This window comes from Stegostoma tigrinum, chromosome 3 (assembly GCF_030684315.1).
Source record: "Stegostoma tigrinum isolate sSteTig4 chromosome 3, sSteTig4.hap1, whole genome shotgun sequence".
NCBI classification, from domain to species: domain Eukaryota; kingdom Metazoa; phylum Chordata; class Chondrichthyes; order Orectolobiformes; family Stegostomatidae; genus Stegostoma; species Stegostoma tigrinum.
Genome location: NC_081356.1, coordinates 13339268 through 13359822, shown reverse-complemented (window position 1 = coordinate 13359822; position 20555 = coordinate 13339268). Strand labels below are relative to the sequence as shown.

Here is a 20555-nt window from a genome sequence, read left to right as displayed (position 1 = left end):
ATCTCATTTACAAGATATAGTTCAGTTTCTGGTCTTTGCTCACCCCCAGGATGTTGGTTGTGGCAGTTTCAGCAACGACACTGCCATTGAATGCCAATGGGAGAAGGTTAGGTTTTCTCTTGTTTGATAGTGTTAGCTTGGCACTGAATAGCACAAATGTTACTTACCACTCATCAGCACAAATATGTTTTCCTGATCTTACTCCATATTAACAAAGATGGATTCAGTATCTGAGGAGTCAGAACATTGTTTTCAGATGATTGCACACACCATTGCAAGCTTATGATGGAGGGAAGGCAATTTATGAAGCAGCAAAAGATGGTTGGGCCTACAACTCTAAATAACTTTTACAGTGATGCCCTGGGGCTGAAATGATTAACCCCCACTAACCACAACCATATTCCTTTGTGCAGGTATGACTCCAACTAGTGGACAGCTTTGTAGCTGATTCCTATCAACAAGAGTGAAGGGGCAGGATGAAAAGGACATAAAGCAAGCATGTAATATCACCCACACATTCTCACTGATGCTGGATGCATCTGGTCCTATGATGCAGAGATCCATCTCCTCCATAGACCTCAGGATATGCAAATACCCTTGCAGGTAGTGTCACATTGTCCTGCCAGAAGATATTTTGTCTGTGATTGTACTATACCGTATTTGGGTGATGTACTATGCAAGCAGCATGAGCTAGAGTAGGCCTAGCAGGATTACTTCATGTGTAAGGGTGAGATGAAGTACCTAGATGGTAGGCAGTGAAATGGATTGAACAGTGTGAGCAGTTGGTGGAGTGATAAGGCAGTAGGTGTTGTCAATGTGAAGATGGATTCACTGACCTGAATGCACATATGAGATCAGCAAATATTTTGTGGCACTTGTACTGGGCTTTTGGGTCCAGATTCCAAGATTTGATCTCCCTGGTCACTTGTTGCCTTGTTGGTGGTCTTTCAGTCTTCTGGTTCACCCTGCAAAACTACAGCACCTATTCTGCAGCTCACCTCACCAGTAATGCCTCCAGTGTCACATCATTTAGTAAACCTCTTTTTAGTCTGATGTTCAGTTTATTTTCGTTTGCATTCTATGACTATTCCATTGACAGTGGCCCTTTCCTTTGAGAGGGTCAGATCTCCTTTAACAACATGCTGGCTGCACCATGTGGTTTTTTGCACAACACTGCTCAGCCCCTCTGCTGAGGACTGAAGAGCCATCAGCACAATAAAGATGCCAGCAGCATGGGACCAACTGTTACATTGTGCCTATGAGATGGGTGCATCAAATTTACATACTACCCACCTCAGACAGAACCAAAGACTGGGCATCACAATCCCCATGCTACAAACAAGGATACAAGTATGTAAACCAAAATTTCAAAATGCGCTTGGAAAGATACTGTTCCCTAAAGTGGAACCCTTCAGCTATTATCAATGCATTAAATCTTACATTTATTAGCTTATGGAATGTCACAGAAAATTTGCAAGTTAACAATATCAAATGCTTTCATACATACAGGTATCAACTGTGGTTCAACTGTAGCAAGCTTGGCTCTAGATCAGAAGGCTGGGAGCTCACACCTCCCACTTCAGAACTTAAGCACTTAATGCTGATCAATGTCTTGGCTCAGGATTCAGGAATAACTCCCCACATATTCCTTATATCGTTGCCAAGGAATTCTTTACATTCGCTCCTGAGAGGGCCAAGGTTCTGGTTTTGCCAGGTGTGCAACAATTGAACTTGAAAACTACAGAATTAACAATATATAGATAGCAAAGCCAGAAATTTATTGATGAATACCAAAAAAAAAACAGAACATATTACATAGGAGTTAAATGATGTTATCTAGAACTTCATCTCCACTTTGTCTGTATTTGCATTCAGTTCGTGCTAAATGGTTGGAAACTTGTGATGTGGTGAACCAGGTGCAGAGCTCAACACAGCTGATTTCCCAGAGCATGGTCCCTTTGTGTGAAGCTGTATTTGCAGCACAGGTATTAGAACCATTTCCATATTTCTTTTAATAATGAGCATCTACTGTGTGCACAATAGAGGAACCTGTTATCTAATTTTAAAAAATAGAGACAGACCCTTTGGGACTAGGTCATTCAATCAGATTATTGCTGGTCTCTGTGTTTAAAAGTACATACTGAACTTGTTGACATTTGTAGTCTTAACCATTTCTCATCTCCATTTTTCAACCTGAAAACATCGATTTTAAAATTACCTTATAAAACCAAGGTTTATGTGTACATGAATATGCTTCCATATCACCATACATCTCTGACATTCCTGGATAAACTGCACATAAAACTTTATCATTGGATAGGTGATCTATTCATCTCACTTCTTATGTCCAAGCTCCCACTTACACAACCATTTGTCTTATTGCTTTTACTAACTGCTGTGGTATCCCTCACAATTTACACAATCACATTTTATCACCAGTAGGTTTATGCAAATAACTATAGAATAGAATCCCTACAGCGTGGAAACAGGCCCTTCAACCAAACAAATCCACACCAACCCTCAGAGTACCCACCCGAACCCACTTCCCGATAATCCACCTAACCTGCACTTCCCTGAACACTATGGGCAAATTAGCATGGCCATTCCACCTAGCTTGACATCTTTGGACTGTGGGAGCACCCGGAGAATGTGAAAACTCCACAGACAGTCACCCTAGGGTGGAATTGAACCCAGGTCCCTGGCACTGTGATGCAACAGTGAACCACTGTGCCACCGTGCCACTCCCATAAACTAACCCAATTCAGAATCACTGCACTAAAGCCAAAACAATCAGACTAGTAGTCCCGATTATTGTATTCCCTTATACATCCTCTCTCCTGCACTTTTATTTGTGACATCATAGACTAATCACACCAGATCACCTAGATGCATAGGGAGAAGAGGAATCTGAAAATAATCATTTAAAAATGCCATAACCTACACAGTAATTCAAAGGAGCCTCAAAATGGGGGAAAAAAGTACAGCTACGAACACAAGAAAGGCTGAATTATTTTTAATGTATAGGCTCCATGATATTAAGAGTCATCATGTACAAAAAAAAACTGAAGCCATGTAATGCTAAACCTGAGACAAGTACCAAAAATCCTTCCCCAAAGAGTTTCACTTTAATTGGGTTTTTAACAAGAATGTAGCAGCTTTCATTTTCCAGTACTAGCCATAAAGTACCAAATTTATTGATTTTACTTTGTCAATGGTGGGATTTGAAATCAAATACAATTCAAGGCTACTCACCAAGTACCATAACCACCAAGCTCCTATTTTATGCACTTCTAATCCGCTTAAATGAGCAAATTTAGTTGTCAAGAATAATCTATCTGGTGACATGCAGCTAAGAGAATAACTATTTCTGAGGACATACATTTTTCTTGTAGCATTGCACTAGCTGGATTATATTTGTAATTAGTGATAGAATAAAAGCTATGGGTCATGAAGAAAACTTGCACCAGAGATGCAATAAATCAGGCAGCACAAAAATACATTTGTTCAAATCCGACTTAAGATCATTTCATTTCTTGATCTACCATTGTAGCTGATATTTTAAATGCTGTATTTACCCAATCACTTAGCAATTTAGCTATTCTATACTATTCATATTGTATGGACTTATCCTCTCAATGTGTAGTAATTTGTACATTGAATGCTACAAATACATATATCACGAATCCATTCAGTTTTTATCTGACCTGCTTTGGTAGGTTCTTAGCTGCTCCGTCACATTTAACTTTGTATTGTTCCAAGCGTTTGATAAACCTCTGATAGATTAAGAATAAAAGCCCTAGCACCAATATCTGGTGCATTGTTCTTCTCTGTCATTAGCTTTTGATAACTTGGTTTCAGTGCACATTCCCATCCTCTACAAGTGCCGCAACTTGTAATTTTAATTGCACCAAATTATAAAGGCTTTGGGAAAATCACAATCTAGAAAATGTCAGGGAGGTCAGTCTAACATTGCACTGTCCTTCCAAAGCTTTATTAGCTCTTATTTACGAGGTTCTTCTTCTATGGATCCTCAAATTTGCTTTCAATAACAGATTTTACGATTAACAGAACAATAATTCCCCAAAGATTAAAAATATCCCTTTTTGAATAGGAATTCTAAACTGGCTTGTATCAAATATGATGGGATCCAAGGGTACTTGCTCACAACAATTAATGGGTACTTCATACTCTATTTAGTTTGTTTAGTGACCCAGTATAGATGCACTCTGTCACTGGAGCTTGTTAATTTGGAACAGTTAAAACTTGTCTGGAACTTTGTCTAGTTCATGCTGTCTGAAAATCTACATAGCTTATTTCCATTAATGTAAAACATGTTACTGTAGTCTTCTTGCAAATATTTCAAGGAAGAATTCAGTGAATATATTAACCACACGTTGTTCATCCACTGTCATTCCCATCAGTATTTTTGAGGGTCCTCAGCTCTTCACTGATGGCCCCTGTAGTGTTATGGAAACACGTTCCATGAACTGGTTTGTGACCCTCTCTGTGAAACTGCACCAAGACCTGTTAATATTCCAACACTATTTCTTCGAATTTATGTTACAGAAAAATAAAGAAAATGAGTTTTAATTCATAATGGGAACACACCTTTTCCAAAGTTCTTTTCATTATGAGCAAAATAATCAATTTTAATAAAGGTTACAGATTACTTCAGTTAGGTGGCCTACAACTTTGATTTAATGAAGTTATATATGTTACTGTTTTTTCATTCTACTTTTGTTTGATAGCACTTGTAGGTTTAGAATATTCTTGTGACCTAGCAACAGATGCTGGGATAAAACAAAATATTACACTGAAATTTCACAAATGATCCTAAAAAATATTTAATCCAAACGTTAATTCGCTTTGAGCAAAACATGAATCCGACGAGCAGCTAAACTAGTCTAGAGGCTATGGAGTAGGCTTAATGTATAGAAGAATTCTCTTTTTGAAGACAGCATTTTTTGCTCGCTGTGAGGACAAAAAAAAACTAATCATTGGTAGTAAATGCATTGCAAATGACAAACTTGCACAGATATAAGCTTTAAGCATAAAGAAACACGATCACTGTAGGACTACTGGTAAAGTCATGAAAAGCTGTGCGTAGTTTTATTTTCTTTGTATTCTATCTTTACATTCCAAAAACGCAGTCCCTGCCCTATAACCATTATGAAAGTTTACTCACAAATTCATTGTACATCTCATTTTTTTTTACATATTGGATTAATAGTATAGGCATGTAGGTGGCATGATTTCATCAAAAAGGCTAACTTTTCACTTAGGAAATCAAAAAAAATAAATAAAAAGGTGCTAACTTGAGCATTTAGATTTCAAATTCTTAGATATAATATATATACTGCACACAATGTGATACCAAATCCTCAAGCTCTCCTGATGATAACTCTCCACAACTATTTTAAAGCATATAAATATGAAATATTTAATACGTGTGTCTGTGTGTGTGTGTCTGTGTGCATGCGTGCGTGTCAGGGAAGGGTAGGGGCGGGAAGGGAGTAGTAAAAGCTTTTTAAAACTCTATCAGAACAGATTCAAGGCCTTTTTTTAAAAAAAAAGTGATTGAACATATATGCCTATACCTGGACAAAGCAACTAGGATCAGCAATATTTAACAAAATTAAAACCAATACAACAAAATAGTCAAACAAAATGAACTGTTAGTTTTTTTTCCCGCCCCTCCTTTAGGGCAAACTAACAAAGCCCCAAATGCATTAAAGTTACTACACGCTGGCAACTTGGCCAATGTCATTTTCTGACGTGTCAAGAATATTGAAAGAAAGAAACAATATAGCACTCAAACGATGAAATGTTACAGGGCGATTGAACAGTCACCATAGTAATGGTACACTCAAAATTAACAAAGGATGGCATTGCAGAGCTCGCATTACAAGCACCATGATAAGCAGCCTAATGAGGTGTTCAATTATGCATTATTCAAGAGCTACAACAAGTTTGAAAAACGAGCTCCTTTGTGATTGCAAGTCATTTCTAGACAGGTAACTTTTAAATACCTTTTAGGAAAGCTTTGGGATTTTCTTTTTTCTGAAATGACAAGGCTACTAAAACTCATGCACTCCGCAAAAAACCTCATGCAGTAGTTAAGGTAAACCATCCAAGCAGTTTTATTCATTAATATTCATAAATACACACAGCAGCTTCATTAGAGATTTTTTTCAATTTGTTTTCCTCTTCAGTTGAATGTGGAGTATTAGGAGAGCCTTTTGCATGTCAAGGTACAGGAAGCAGAGACTGCCTCTGGCACTGCTACCTACATTTACCTGCTAGAAGTAAAAATTAGTAAGTGGAATCAATTATCTTATTTTTTTCTTCCTTGAATGTACACAATGTAACAAGAGTGACAGACCTGAAATTACAATCACCAAACAAACCCAAAGATAGCTGTTGTCCACTTTCATTGGCAGTTACAGCACAGAGGACATTGTCTGCAAAGTGGGACATCATCAAAGAGGATGTGGCGGAGGCTCATTTCCTTTATTACTCTCTTTTAAATTTAGGTTTTCTAAAGCAACATCTAAAGGCATAATATCTACACAGCCAATAGCACCAAAATCTGTGAAATCCCCCCGCTCGTCCTCATCTGAGGAAGAACTTTCTTCTCGCATCAGGGTGGAGAGGAGAAGCTCCTGCACAAACAGGCTGTGGTCGGCCCGCTCACTTTCCAGAGACTGACGTTCTCCTTCAGACATCTTCGGTTCATTCAACCTGCAGTCAGTACAAAAGAAAAACAATTACTCACAGTTGAAGGTATGAAAACAGATCTTGTACAGCACAGATCGGTTATCCTGAGTGTTGATCATGAAATCTTGTTCTTAAAAATGCAATTCTCCCACATGCAAACTGGAAGTACGAGATAATAAAGTGTGAAGCTGGATGAACACAGCAGGCCAAGTAGCATGTTAGGAGCACAAAAGCTGACGTTTCAGGCCTAGGCCCTTCATCAGAAAAGGGGATGGGGAGAGGGTTCTGAAATAAGTAGGGAGAGAGGGGGAGGCGGATCGAAGATGGATAGAGAAAAAGATAGGTGGCGAGGAGACAGACAAGCTAAAGAGGCAGGGATGGAACCAATAGAGGTGAGTGTAGGTTGGGAGGTAGGGAGGGGATAGGTCAGTCTAAGGAGGACAGACAGGTCAAGGGGGTGGGATGAGGTTAGTAGGTAGGAAATGGGGGGTGCGGCTTGAGGTGAGAGGAGAGGATAGGAGAGAGGAGGAACAGGTTAGGGAGGCGGGGACAAGCTGGGCTAGTTTTGGGATGCAGTAGGGGGAGGGGAGATTTTGAAGTTTGTGAAATCCGCATTGATACCATTGGGCTGCAGGGTTCCCAAGTGGAATGAGTTGCTGTTCCTGCAACCTTCGAGTGGCATCGGTGTGGCACTGCAGGAGGCCCAGGATGGACATGTCATCTAAGGAATGGGAGGGGGAGTTGAAATGGTTCGCGACTGGGAGGTGCAGTTGTTTACTGCGAACCAAGCACAAGTATTCTGCAAAGCGGTCCCCAAGCCTCCGCTTGGTTTCCCCAATGTAGAGGAGGCCACAACGGGTACAGTGCATGCAGTATACAACATTGGCAGACATGCAGGTAAACATCTGCTTGATGTGGAAAGTCATCTTGGGGCCTGGGATGGGGGTGGAGGTGGTGATGTGGGGGCAAGTGTAGCACTTCCTGTGGTTGCAGGGCAAAGTGCCGGGTGTGGTGGGGTTTGAAAAATGTCTTTGGTGGTGGAGTTGGATTGCAGATGGCGGAAGTGTCGGAGGATGATATGTTGGATCCGGAGGTTGGTGGGGTGGTATGTGAGGACAAGGGGGATGTAACAAGGCTGCAAGGGATATAGGAAGTTAAATGAATGGACAACTTCATGGCAGGTGGAATTTAACATGAAGGAGTATGAAGTTTTCAACTTTGGTAGGTAAACCAGAATTATTTTTTGGAACATCTATTAAATGAATCATTGAACAGGAGTGCGAGGTAGAATCACTCTGACATATAATAAATGGGAGGGATTTTCAAATAGTATACCGCAGGGGAAAACAGTGGGTGCAGGAAAAAGAGAGTTTGACTAGTCAGCAGGATAGAGAGAACTAAGGAAAACAGAAGAGGTGCTCCCAAGAAACTGGTCCTACAAATAGTTAAACTGCACATGGATGCAAAATGACAGCCAGAGTAGCAGTGGAGGCAGCAGGCCAAGAAGAAATTGGAGGTTAGGAAATAGGATGGAACGTTGGTCTTCCTTGGGGGGGATTTGATGACTGGAGGGATAGATAGAATCCTAGGCAACCATGGCTGAAACGCCAACTGGATCTGCTCCCTATTAATTATTACCTCTCAAGGTAATAACCAGAAGTTAGGATCTAGATTAGGAAAAAAAGGACCTCACATGCAGTAATCTCTGTATGCTAAGCCACGTGCTAATTTGGTAGACGGACAGAGAGATTTGGAGGATAAATGCGTGACTGTAAAGCCACATGGAAAAGTGTGGTTTCCTTCTCAAGGGGCTCTGGTACCAGTACCAAGACAGGTAGGAACTAAAAACAAAGTTTCTGGAAAAACTCAGCTGGTCTGGCAACATCTATAAAGGAGAAAACAGAGTTAACATTTTGGCTTCAGTGACCCTTTTCTCAGTTGTGAGGAAGAGTCACTGGACCCAAAATGTTAACTCTGTTTTCTCCTTCACAGACGTGGCCAGACCAGCTGAGCTTTTCCAGCAACAGTTTTTGTTCCTGATTTACAGCATCTGCAGTTCCTTTGGTTTTTACAGGTAGCAGCTGTATCCCTGAGAAAGGCTTCACTTCAATAAGTCCAATTCCAGTGGAAAGGCTAAATAGGACTATGGATAGGACTTTAAAACTCATAAGACAGAAAGTAAAATTTTTTTAAAAATTCATTCACGGGATGAGGGTGTCACTGGCTAGGCAGCATTTATTGCCCATCCCTAATTGCCAGAGGCAGTTAAGAGTCAATCACATTGCCTTGGGTCTGGAGTCACATGTAGGCCAGACCAGGTAAGGATGGCAGTTTCCTTCCCTAAAGGACATTAGTGAACCAGATGGGTTTTTCCACCAATCAACAATGGATTCATGGTCATCAGACTCTTAATTCCTAATATTTATTGAATTCAAATTCCACCATTTGCCGTGGCAGGATTCATACCTGGGTCCCCAGAATATTATCTGGGTCTCTGGATTAACAGTCCAGTGATAATAGCACTAGGCCATCGCCTCCCCTTAAAGATTAAAACACATTTTAAAAAAGATTTTAAAAAGATTTTTAAAAAATGAGAGTAAAGGTAAAATGAAGGTAAGGAATTTGGGTAACAAGTGGTAAGGAATCTGGGTAACAAGTGGTAAGGAAAACTATAGTTGAAAACAGTGAGGACAATAATTAATGAAGCTAAATTAATTTGCTTGTACATTAACATGCACTAAATTCAAAACAAAATGAGGAATCTGGAGAGGAGCTAAATAACAGGGATAACTGAAACATGGTTACATAAAATGTATGGCTACCATTTAATTGCTGCAGCATGTAATGTATTTAAAGAGGAATGGTGACTTAATAAAAGTCTTTAACATTATAAAGGGACTTTATTAAATAGACCTGGAAAAAATGCTTTCATTTGTGACAGACACCAAAACTAGGAATCATTTGTGTGGAAAATACCACAAGGAAGACTTAAGTGAATAGCACAGATGCATGAAAGGGAAAATAAGATAAACACAAGGGAGAAAGGAATAGAAGGAAAAATTAGTAGCATTAGAACAAAAGGGATGCAAGGAGGCTTGTATGGATAATAAACCACCAAAATAGCTACACTGAATAGTCTGCTTTTGCTATACACCTGATATTGCTCAGTTTGAGGCAAACATAATATCATAAGCTTATGTCAGTTTCTTAAAAATTTCAAGATTCAACAATGGCAACATTCTTCTAGGAATAATGATCTGATGGTATGTTTTATCAGAGATGAAGTAAATGGGAAATCTTGAGTTAGGGTGATTAGAGTAATGAGTCAAAAACTCTAACCTATATTACTTGAATCTTGAGGAAGGGAGAGAAGAAGAAGAAACACTGTCTAAATTTCAACGTTGTATTTCCTGAAGACTTGAGGTAACTATTAAGTCTAAAACACTCACATAGTTGCCTTACTGACATCTTTTGACTATCTAGGTTTCATTATTGATTGTAACTGCAGGAAATGCTGATAAATTTGTGGAGCCGGTTTGTTAACTTGTATTTGTTTACTGAAGAACTTATTTAGTTACATATTTGGACAAATACTGACAAGATTGCTTCAGGTTGTTCCTTCCTGTGTGTGTAAGTAGTCACTCACTGAATCTTCATTAAATTTTCTCAAAATGGGGGTCAAAAATAGCCAAATTTAAAAATCTGAACCAAGAAATACTAGAATACAATGCTCAGTGCCATGTTCTGGATCTCCAGTGAATTTGGATTCCTTTCTCCAAAAGGAACGAGAATCAAATATATTTGTGATTAGCATGTTAACAGTTGAACTTTTTTTTTAAAAACAAAAATCGAAAAATCACACTATTTTGTTGTCTGAAACAATTTTTGAGACTGACCCACCAGTGTGTTAACATGAGTTCAGAGTGATGCCTTATACTAACTGACTGACTTTAATGCAGTCTCTCATAGGCTCCTGTAGTTGACAGAAGGTCAAAAACAAAGTGTAAAATTGCTGTGTTCACTTCTGAGTTAGCATCCGTTAGTTCTGGTGCATTTTACATCAAAGTCCTCATTATAATTCTAGAAACCTATAATCAGGTACCATTTAAATAAAAACTAAAGACTGAAGTACAAAATCACTATCTGGCTAAATCAATCCAATAAATTAATAATCCAGTTAAAATCAGCCGGGATGTTTCAATTCCTAGACAGCCTGAAGTACAAAACATTCCTTAACTTCGCACTCGAAGGTCCAAGGGTGACTGGTGTGTGAAACTGAATAAAATGATATGGAGTGTTTTTGGAACTTCAGCAGAAGGCAGTTATGTTGCACTGCAAGCAGTGTATACCTTACAGGATAGTGCTTGACAATGATAATTAGTGCCAGGATATTACAAAGTTCCATGTGCTAAAACTAGTATTAAAAAGTTACAGTTGCACAAAATATGCAACTTGTTTATCCCTTATGGAGCTTTAACTGGCCCAGAAACATAGGAACAAGACTAGATCATTTATTTTTAGCATCTTGCGCTTGTTCAAATATAGCACAGCTGATCTACATCTCAACTTCATTTACCAACCTTTGATCCCTATCCCTTGAATCCCTTATTGAACAAATGTCTACTTACAGAGGGGCCTTCAAATTTCAAGAACACAATACCTATCGCCTTTTAGGAAAACACTATTGTTCTGGTGCAATACAATTTGCACCGAAAAGCAATCCCAGACCACCCGAATGTTATTAGATCCTGAAACCTCAGTCTTCTGAAAAATGTCCCAGTAAATGGCATTCCTCTCCAATGTTCCCAGAGCTCAGATGATCCCCAACTCTGCTAGACTCCAAGAATCCTCACTGGCATTGCTAAAACATCAGGCCCCTTTCAGTGCTCCTAAACTGCCCCCAACTTCAATAAGTCAGCATCCCTTTAAATGTATTTGATGCAATGCCCTAGCTCTTATAAAATTTCAATTCACTATGAACGAGAGACAACAATTTACATAAATGCCTGCACGTACTGTTGTCAGTAATTTTATAGCTTAAAAAAGGATGCTATTAACATGCTAAGAACTTACCCCAGGGGCTCTGAGGAGGATAAGGACATTCTGTAATCTGCATTACAAGTACTTTAAACTAATGCTAAAATGAATTCCAAAGTTAGTGTATGGATTGGGTTAACTTTGCAGCACCTAAACCTACTCAGTTCACACCGCGCATGTGTAAGTGCATCTGTCCCTTCAGTAGGTCTGACCTTTGCTAATTTACTTGCTAAGAGAAACAGAATCAAAGGTTTTGGAAACCAAAAGCAAGACTTAATTACAGTTTTAGGGTAAAATTTAGTGGATGTATTCTTTGCATCATTCTCTAGTTTCCATGCATGAAAGAGCATCAAAAAGGCAGAAATTAACCTAAAACTGTGTGACTAGAGAGGGTGCAAAATATCCACAATTTAAATGCTGTGCAGCATAACTGATATGAATTGTTGGTTGTACTTTCCAATACTGCAGTAAGATGCATGAATACCAATGTTCAATGCAAAATCAAATTTCCATGGCCTGGTCAGGGTTTGCATTTGTTGCTCTTCTGAGTGACCTTTTTAGTTTTTTTTTCCTATGAACAAGTCAAATTTCAAGCATTAAAAAAAAGCAACTAGACCATATTTGTCAAATTACTGCTTTCAAAAAAGAGTGGGCGAGTGTCTTTTATGGGCATTTGAAAAATGTGATTTTGTCCAAAAGGCTCAACTCAAAGAGCCAACGTGAATCTTTACATAATATACATGATTACTAAATAACTGACAAGTGTGAAATAAATGTGAAGCCAGCATAACCTCTCACCCTATTATACTTTGCATTAATTTCTGTTTTATTTCCATTGAAAAAATGATTCAGTTATGTTTCAGAAGACAAATCACAGAGTCCTAGGGAAACAGACCCTTTGGTCTAACTCATCCACACCGAAATCAACTGTTTTTGTGTAGCTCTTTAGATCATAGGTGCTCCATCAGGCTCTCTTACCTTGTGAGCAAGAACTGGGAATTCTGGGAGGTCTGGTGACTGTTTTCTGTGGTGATTGTGTTGTTAGTCACTGTAGTCTGTGTGACTGTGGTGCTGAGGCTGCCTGTGTTGGTGCGTCTTGTTGCATTGCGTGCAGACTCCAGCTGTTGTCGGGCTGCCTGTGCCTGCTGTCTCTCTAGCTGCAGCTGCATTTGCAACTGCTGTAACTGGGAGGCAGAAGGGCCAGAGGAGTTGAGCTGTCCTCCAGCAGAACGTCTCACACCTGATAACTGTGATAACAGCTCTGTAACAAATAGAATAATAACAATTATTTATGAGCTGCATGATAAATTCTTAAAGAAAAAAATTGCGCAAGTTTATTGTAGATCCCTTAGTACCTGCAAAGAGAGAAGGCAGGTTAGTGTTTCAGGTGTATATGCTCCCTCATAACAAAGCAAGATAAATCTGCTCTGTATTTCCAACAAACACAGGTTGCAGGAACAGCAACTCATATTCCGCCTGGGAACCCTGCAGCCATATGGTATCAATGTGGACTTCACCAGTTTCAAAATCTCCCCTTCCCCTACTGCATCCCTAAACCAGCCCAGTTCGTCCCCTCCCCTCACTGCACCACACAACCAGCCCAGCTCTTCCCCCCCACCCACTGCATCCCAAAACCAGTCCAACCTGTCTCTGCCTCCCTAACCGGTTCGTCCTCTCACCCATCCCTTCCTCCCACCCCAAGCCGCACCCCCAGCTACCTACTAACCTCATCCCACCTCCTTGACCTGTCCGTCTTCCCTGGACCGACCTATCCCCTCCCTACCTCCCCACCTACACTCTCTCCACCTATCTTCTTTACTCTCCATCTTCGGTCCGCCTCCCCCTCTCCCTATTTATTCCAGTTCCCTCTCCCCATCCCCCTCTCTGATGAAGGGTCTAGGCCCGAAACGTCAGCTTTTGTGCTCCTGAGATGCTGCTTGGCCTGCTGTGTTCATCCAGCCTCACATTTTATTATCTTGGAATTCTCCAGCATCTGCAGTTCCCATTATCACTGTTTTTAGTCCAACCTTTGCGGTTTTCTTACTTGCAATGATAGTCATCTGTTACCTTGTTTCACAATATGAAATATAAAGGCCACAAATGCAAAAACATACTGACACTTTTACAGAGAACTTCCAAAACAGCAACACTATAGACTTTCCTTTTCCAAATGAAGTACTTAATTGCATTAATCTATTTAACATCAAATACAATTCTCAATGTAATGGCTTCTTAATCAGTTATCTAATTTCCATTCACCATATTCCGATGGTATATTTCTCTCGGAAGAGAGGAGCTGCTTCTCCCTTTGGATCACTTCATTTTTTAAAAACATATCCTCCAAGACGAGAAATGGTTTCAGGACAGTTCTTAAGCCAGTTCTTACCAAAGCTGGTGCTGATCCTGACCTTCCTATTCCATGAGCTCCATTTTGTTGGCTAGGTTTTTATGTGGTATTTTGTCAAACTAATTTTAAAATCCATACAGACAACGTCCACTACATTCCTTCCATCAGTCTTCTCTGTTACTTCATCCACAAACATGATTTATCTTTTAACAAATTACTGCTGGTTCTCCTTAATTAACTCCAACCTCTCCAAGTGCTTGTTAATTCTTTTCCCAATTATTAACTGTAAAACCTCACTTGCCACTGATGTCAAACTGACCTGTCTGTAGTTAGTAATTAGAGTAGATAATGACTTAATAAAGTTAGGGGCTGAAGATGACAGATGGACTTGCTATAAATTTTCAATCTTCCCCTGATGCAGGAGGTGCCAGAGGAACAGGGTGGGGGTAGTGCCAGTGGCAGTGGCAAATATGATGGCCTAATTCAGTAAAGGATTACTAACTACAGACAGATCAGTTTGACATCAGTGGCAAGTGAGGTTTTACAATTAATAATTGGGAAAAGAATTAACAAGCACTTGGAGAGGTTGGAGTTAATTAAGGAGAACCAGCAAAAAAGATAGTTTTGTTAAAAGATAGATTTGTTAAAAGATAGATCATGTTTGTGGATGAAGTAACAGAGAAGACTGATGGAAGGAATGTAGTGGACTTTGTCTGTATGGATTTTAAAATTAGTTTGACAAAATACCACATAAAAACCTAGCCAACAAAATGGAGCTCATGGAATAGGAGGGTCAGGATCAGCACCAGCTTCGGTAAGAACTGGCTTAAGAATAGAAAATAACGAGCTGCAATAGTTTCTCAGACTGCTGGTGTTCTGAATGGTCGTGTTCACCAAGGGTAAGTGTAAGTACCACAGCTTTAATTTGCTCATGATACCAAATATGCAGGTGGGAAAAGTTTGAGGACAATAATGATCAATTGCAATAAGACAGAGAAGCTAGCATAACAGGCAGACACGTGGCAAACGGAACTCAACAGAGATGTGAGGTGATGAATCTTGGCAAAAAGAAACAGGAAAGGCAATAAATACTTAACAGCACAGTGTCAAAGACTTCAGGTTCAGAAAAACCCTAGGTTTACATGAAAGATCTTTACAGGTGACAGAACATAACAATGGTAAGTCAGCAAAGTGTAGGATATCTTGTGTTTCACAAATAGAGGTACAAAAGCTAAGGTACAATAGGTAAATTACACCCTAACTTCAAGAAAACATCGTTACTGGTTAGGCCACAACTAGCATCCAATTCTGGTCACCCCACTTTAGAAAGGGTATGAATGATGGTATTTGAGAGGGTAAAGTAAAAAATGTACTAGAATGGCTTCAGGAATGAGGAAATTTAAATACAAGATTGGGTTGCAGAGGCTGGGATTGATTCCCTTGGAGCAAAGGAGAATAAGGGGAAATCTGATAGATATGTACAGGAATATGACACATTCAGATGAGGTAATGGACCCATTATTTAACGGTATAAGGACTACTGGACACAAAATTCATGTTTTAGGCGGAAGATAGGAGGGGACACGAGGAAGAATTTTTCAGCTTTTTGAGTGATCACCTGGAAATTAATGCTTATGAGGGTAACCAAAGTAGAGATTATTGATGATTTTAAAAAGGAAATTGGATACAGGTTTGGTTACAGGGAGAAAATGGGACCAAATGAACTGCACTAGAGAGCCAGTACTGCCTTGATACTCCAATGATTTCCGTCTGCTTTATAATGACTCGATGAGGGTCACCAACTGTGCAAATAGTACATAAACTGCATGAGCATATATGCAATAACCCAGGATTAGCAGCACTGGTGTAAGTTCAACACATTTCTGAAATTAGATGCGAGAGAGAAAGAGAGGGTGGGAGGAGATGCAAGAGAAAAGTCTTAAAAAGTGAACTCCTGTGTGTAATCTTGTCACTGAGCCACTGAAAGTTTGATTTTGCTTTTTAAAAAATGAACAGTTCCTATAGGAAATGAGATATTTTTTTCATAATATATTGACTTAATGTCATTCAAAACGTACTTAATACCTCCTTGACAATGTACAACTTTTTCCAAGGATTTTGTTACACGAATGCTCAAAAATGAGATATCTTCAAATCAAATCAAGCAATTGAAGTGTTTTGCAAAAATCAGTTTTCCATTTGGGAGCAAGAAGAAAAACTGAATTCTATAAGTGATGTATTGTGAGCTTTGGAACTAAAATGATACCAAATCCTTAAAAAAAATGCTTTGTATTGGTCAGACACACTAAAGAGCTGAATGAGAGTTTTATCAAAAGGATCAAATGGTGCAAGTTATCATTTTATTAGAAGTATCATGTTTAATTTGCATTAAAGTAAAAGCTAAAGCAGATCTTATTGGTAATTTTATCATTTGGGGTTCATTTGTTATTTTGGTTCATTAACAGGGTTTGTAAGAAGGTCTGTGTGCCGACAAATTATACCTGGCAAATTTGCAACTGTAACTGGCAAATGTACCAAGTACATTTGTTTTTAGCGTTATAAAGGCTTCATATTTCATCGTTTCTCTGGATGGAGTCTGAAGGATTTGGATATCTGCTTTTTTAATACAAATAAGTCAATGCAAAGACATTGCAACCACATTATTTAAACAAGACAATTCTTGGTTGTAACACGTTTTGTGCTAACTGCTTGATTGCTGGATGCTGTCTGCCTACATTTATGACCATCTGGCCTGATGTCTGCTTTGGATATTGTTGAGTTGCTGATAATCAGTCTGCTACTTGAAAACGCTTCTCATATTTCTGGAAAAGCCTCTGTTGCGAATGCAGTGTGAAATGTGATTGTCTTCTTGAAAAGCATCAGGAAGAATTCTTCATACCATGTTTCAGAGAGAAGCTGCATTTGCAAAGATCCCAGAAATAACAGACTGTTTGGTGACATCCATCTGCACATTTTACAAAGACAGATCAACAGCCTTCGTAACATTTGAAACCTTGTCCTTTTTACCTTTATGATCAAAGACTCATTGGCCAAGTCTTGCTTTGCGCAAAGTGAACCTCTGCAGAGGGAAATCTGCTTTTGTTTTCCATTATCTGGTGTGTGCAAGTGTGTTTAATTGTTTAGTGAGGTTAATGTTTATATCATAAATAAAAACATTACCAATTTCGCATCTTCACAGAATAAGTTTTTTTTCACGAAAATAATGATTGTGTTTACTAAAGAAACCTTACTAATGATTCTTATTATTCCAAGTCTAATATAGAGAAAGTGTATTATTGGCCATATTATGAACCAGTTAAAACAATTACATTTACGTTCAGCTCCATGGAATAGTGTGACTATAGAAGACAGTACATGTCTCCCTCCAACCCACTGGCAACAGTCAAATTATTGTGAATCATTGCCACATCCAGCAACATGTATTGTTTTCACTAACACTTTACCTGGCTAAGTAAGCATACTTGCCCAAATGCCTGATTTTTCAAAACAAAAGCTGAGTTTTAGAAACTTTATTAAACCTGGCTGGATAACACATCAAGAAGTCAGACCGAAAAGCTTCAGGACAGGAGAATCCCATACGAGTTGCTCGATTTAGTAATGAATTGATTTGCGCACATTAAATAAAAGTAGTCAGCTCTTCACCTTAAAAGTGGAAGAACAACAGAAATGTGATAATTAGCGTTCACTTCAGTCGATTTACATTTAGAAACGAAACTAAACTATGGACTAGAAAGTGAAACTTACTTCAGCTTTAGTTGGTTCAGAGCTTTTAGAATTTGTCTGAAAAATGTGTAGTTTTTAAACATTCATTCATTGGATTTGAGTGTCACTGGCTGGGCCTGCATGTGAAGCAATCCAAACTGAAAACCTCCCAGAAATAACGGAGAGTCAAGAAACTGTTTATTATTATTTTGCAGTTTACTAGGTGGTAGAGAAATTAATTGGAGATAAAACAGGCAAATATCTAACCTCTGATGATCCAAATGGATGAGCTGGAATCTGAACTGCAGGCATTGCGATGCATCAGTGAAGGGGAAAGTTACCTGGACACTTTGTTTGAGAAGGAAGATCATATCCCTCAGACTAGGTAATTCAAATTTGGTCTGTGATCAGGGACAGGAGGGTGTTGCAAGCAAGGGGACCTTGGCTCCCACAAGTAGTCAACAGTCACAAGGGTTTTGCAAGCTGTGCAGATGAATGCCGGGGCTGTAGGTCCATGGCACCTGGGTTCAGGCAACCACTCAAATTGCAGGGAGTAGGAGGGACCTCGCAGTAAAGACAGTATAATTAGAGGGATAGAAACTGTCATCTGCCGTCGGGAACAGAGTGCTGAAGGGTGTTTTGCCCGCCTGGTGCTGGGCTTAAGGACATTTCCTCAGGGTTGAAGAATTTGGAATGGAAAGAGAAGGATCCAGTTGTTGTTATCTACACTAGTACCAATACCATTGATTGGACTAGAAAATAACTTTCTGCTGAAAGAATCTGAACAATTAGGAACTAAATAAGAAAGCAGAATCTTGAAAGAAGCATCTGACGATGACTGGATCGAGGGCACTACCCTGAGGAACACTTGCAGGTGTGCTGGTATAACTCCAAAAACAACAATCTTCCATTGTGGTGGTATGACTCCAACAAGCAAAGCTTTTCCCCAAACACCTGATAATAGTCATCCATTTGGGTACGTGCAATGTAGCACCAGATCATCTTAAATCCACTCTGTCAATCTCATATTGAACCACAAAATTCTGGGTTCAATTCTCACGCCAGGGCTTGACCACAAAAATCATATCTAACACCGCAATGTAGCACTGAGGGAATGGGTGCATTGTTGGAGGTAGTCTTTCAGATGTTAACTGGGGAAGGCTGGTGAGATTTAAGTAAAAGATTCAAAGGCATTAACATGATCAAAACCAAAAGGGAGATTATCTGGTCAATTTCACTTTGCTGTTTGTGGGAATTTTGTGTGCGCAAATTGACTGCTACATGTGACTACACTTCAAAAATATTTAAGTAGCTGTAAAGCACTTGACACCTGACAATTTCTTACATAAGTGCAAGTCTTTCTTTCTATATTAGTAACCTCTTCCAGGGTAACTGACAAATCCCTGGGCCACTCACTAACCACAATCCTAACATGACTTGACATTTTCAGAAAGAGAACGAGACATAATGGAATGCAAATAAAGAAAAACAAAACAAGGAGCAGAACTTGCATCATTAAAGAAATATAGAGTAACAAAATAATTTTAATGTTTGATAAACCACATTGAACAAGTGAAAGTGGGATGAGAGATCAAAAATGAATGGTGCAGAAGGATTCACAGTAAAAGCTCGAAAGCACGATCAGTGACAGGGAGCAATACAGACAAATAGTGAGAGCAAATACCCAAGTATCCAGAAAGGGTATCTGTATCAAGCACATCACATGTTGGAGTACACCTCTGTCACCTCTTCCTATTAGTCACATTCTCAAACACCTCTTCCAAATGAGCTTTCAATTTAGGTTACTACATTTATTGATTTATTGATCAGAATATTATCTTTACATTAGAAGGATCAAATGGCTCATTTTTGGAACACTTCTGCTCAGTTTACAAGCATGACCTCAAGATTCCAGTGGTTTGTCATTTTAGTTATCTGCCTCGCTCCCACTCTGGTCCTTCCATCCTTGATCTGTTCCAATACAAGATTAAGGATCAGCACTTCACCTTCTTTTCTTTTTGATCACTTTACATTCAGCTAGCAATTATCCTGCATTTCATATATCCCCTAGGCATACGTTTTGTCTCTTTAGTTTTATAATAGTTTTTGGTCTTGTATTTTGAAACCTGTTGTTACTTAATCGTTCCACCTGTCTTTGCCTTTCGCCCTTCCTCTCGCCTTTACCCCTTCCACTTACTTAAAACCTACTACATCTTTTCTTTTCCCAGTTCTAATGAAAAATCAGCTGTAATTTTTGCCATTTACACTTTCTACTGATGCTGCCAGACAAGTTAAATATTTCAGCATATTTTTAATGCCATTTTTCAAGCACCCACTTATTTTGTTTTCGCAGCAATGCATCCAAGGTTATGGAAACTCCTGGGGTACTGGCCATAATTTTTGAATCATCTTTACAGGTGGGGTTTATGTCAGATAACTATAGAATTCAAAATGTTACAACCTACAAAATAGGAGGCAATGAGAGAAACTGCAACTACACGTAACTATGTTAACTTATCTGTTTAACTTCTAGCTTTGGAATAAACCTGGGTTAATTAAGGACAGTCAACACGGATGTAACGGCAAACTGTTTTGAACTTCATCTGAGTTGTTTTCATGACATTCTGGGTTATTGAAGACAATGTGGACTTCTGAAAGATGCCTGATAAATATCTGGCACTAAAGCTGGAGACCAAGCAGTAGCAGGACAAACAGAAAATTGATTCAAGGG

General features: G+C 39.1%; 1 protein-coding gene across 4 annotated transcripts in view; it reads right to left on the bottom strand.

The window, feature by feature from the left end:
- Positions 1-6116: 6116 nt before the first annotated feature.
- kcmf1 (potassium channel modulatory factor 1) overlaps positions 6117-20555 on the bottom strand; it is a 120357-nt gene continuing 105918 nt past the window's right edge. For all 4 annotated transcript variants that reach the window (XM_048527430.2, XM_048527432.2, XM_048527433.2 and 1 more), the window contains 2 exons: positions 12733-13015; positions 6117-6741 (listed from right to left, as the gene is read on the bottom strand). In XM_048527430.2, the coding sequence (XP_048383387.1) occupies positions 6480-6741; positions 12733-13015 (545 nt within the window). In that variant the 3' untranslated portion in view covers positions 6117-6479. The remainder of the gene's footprint in view (positions 6742-12732; positions 13016-20555) is intronic.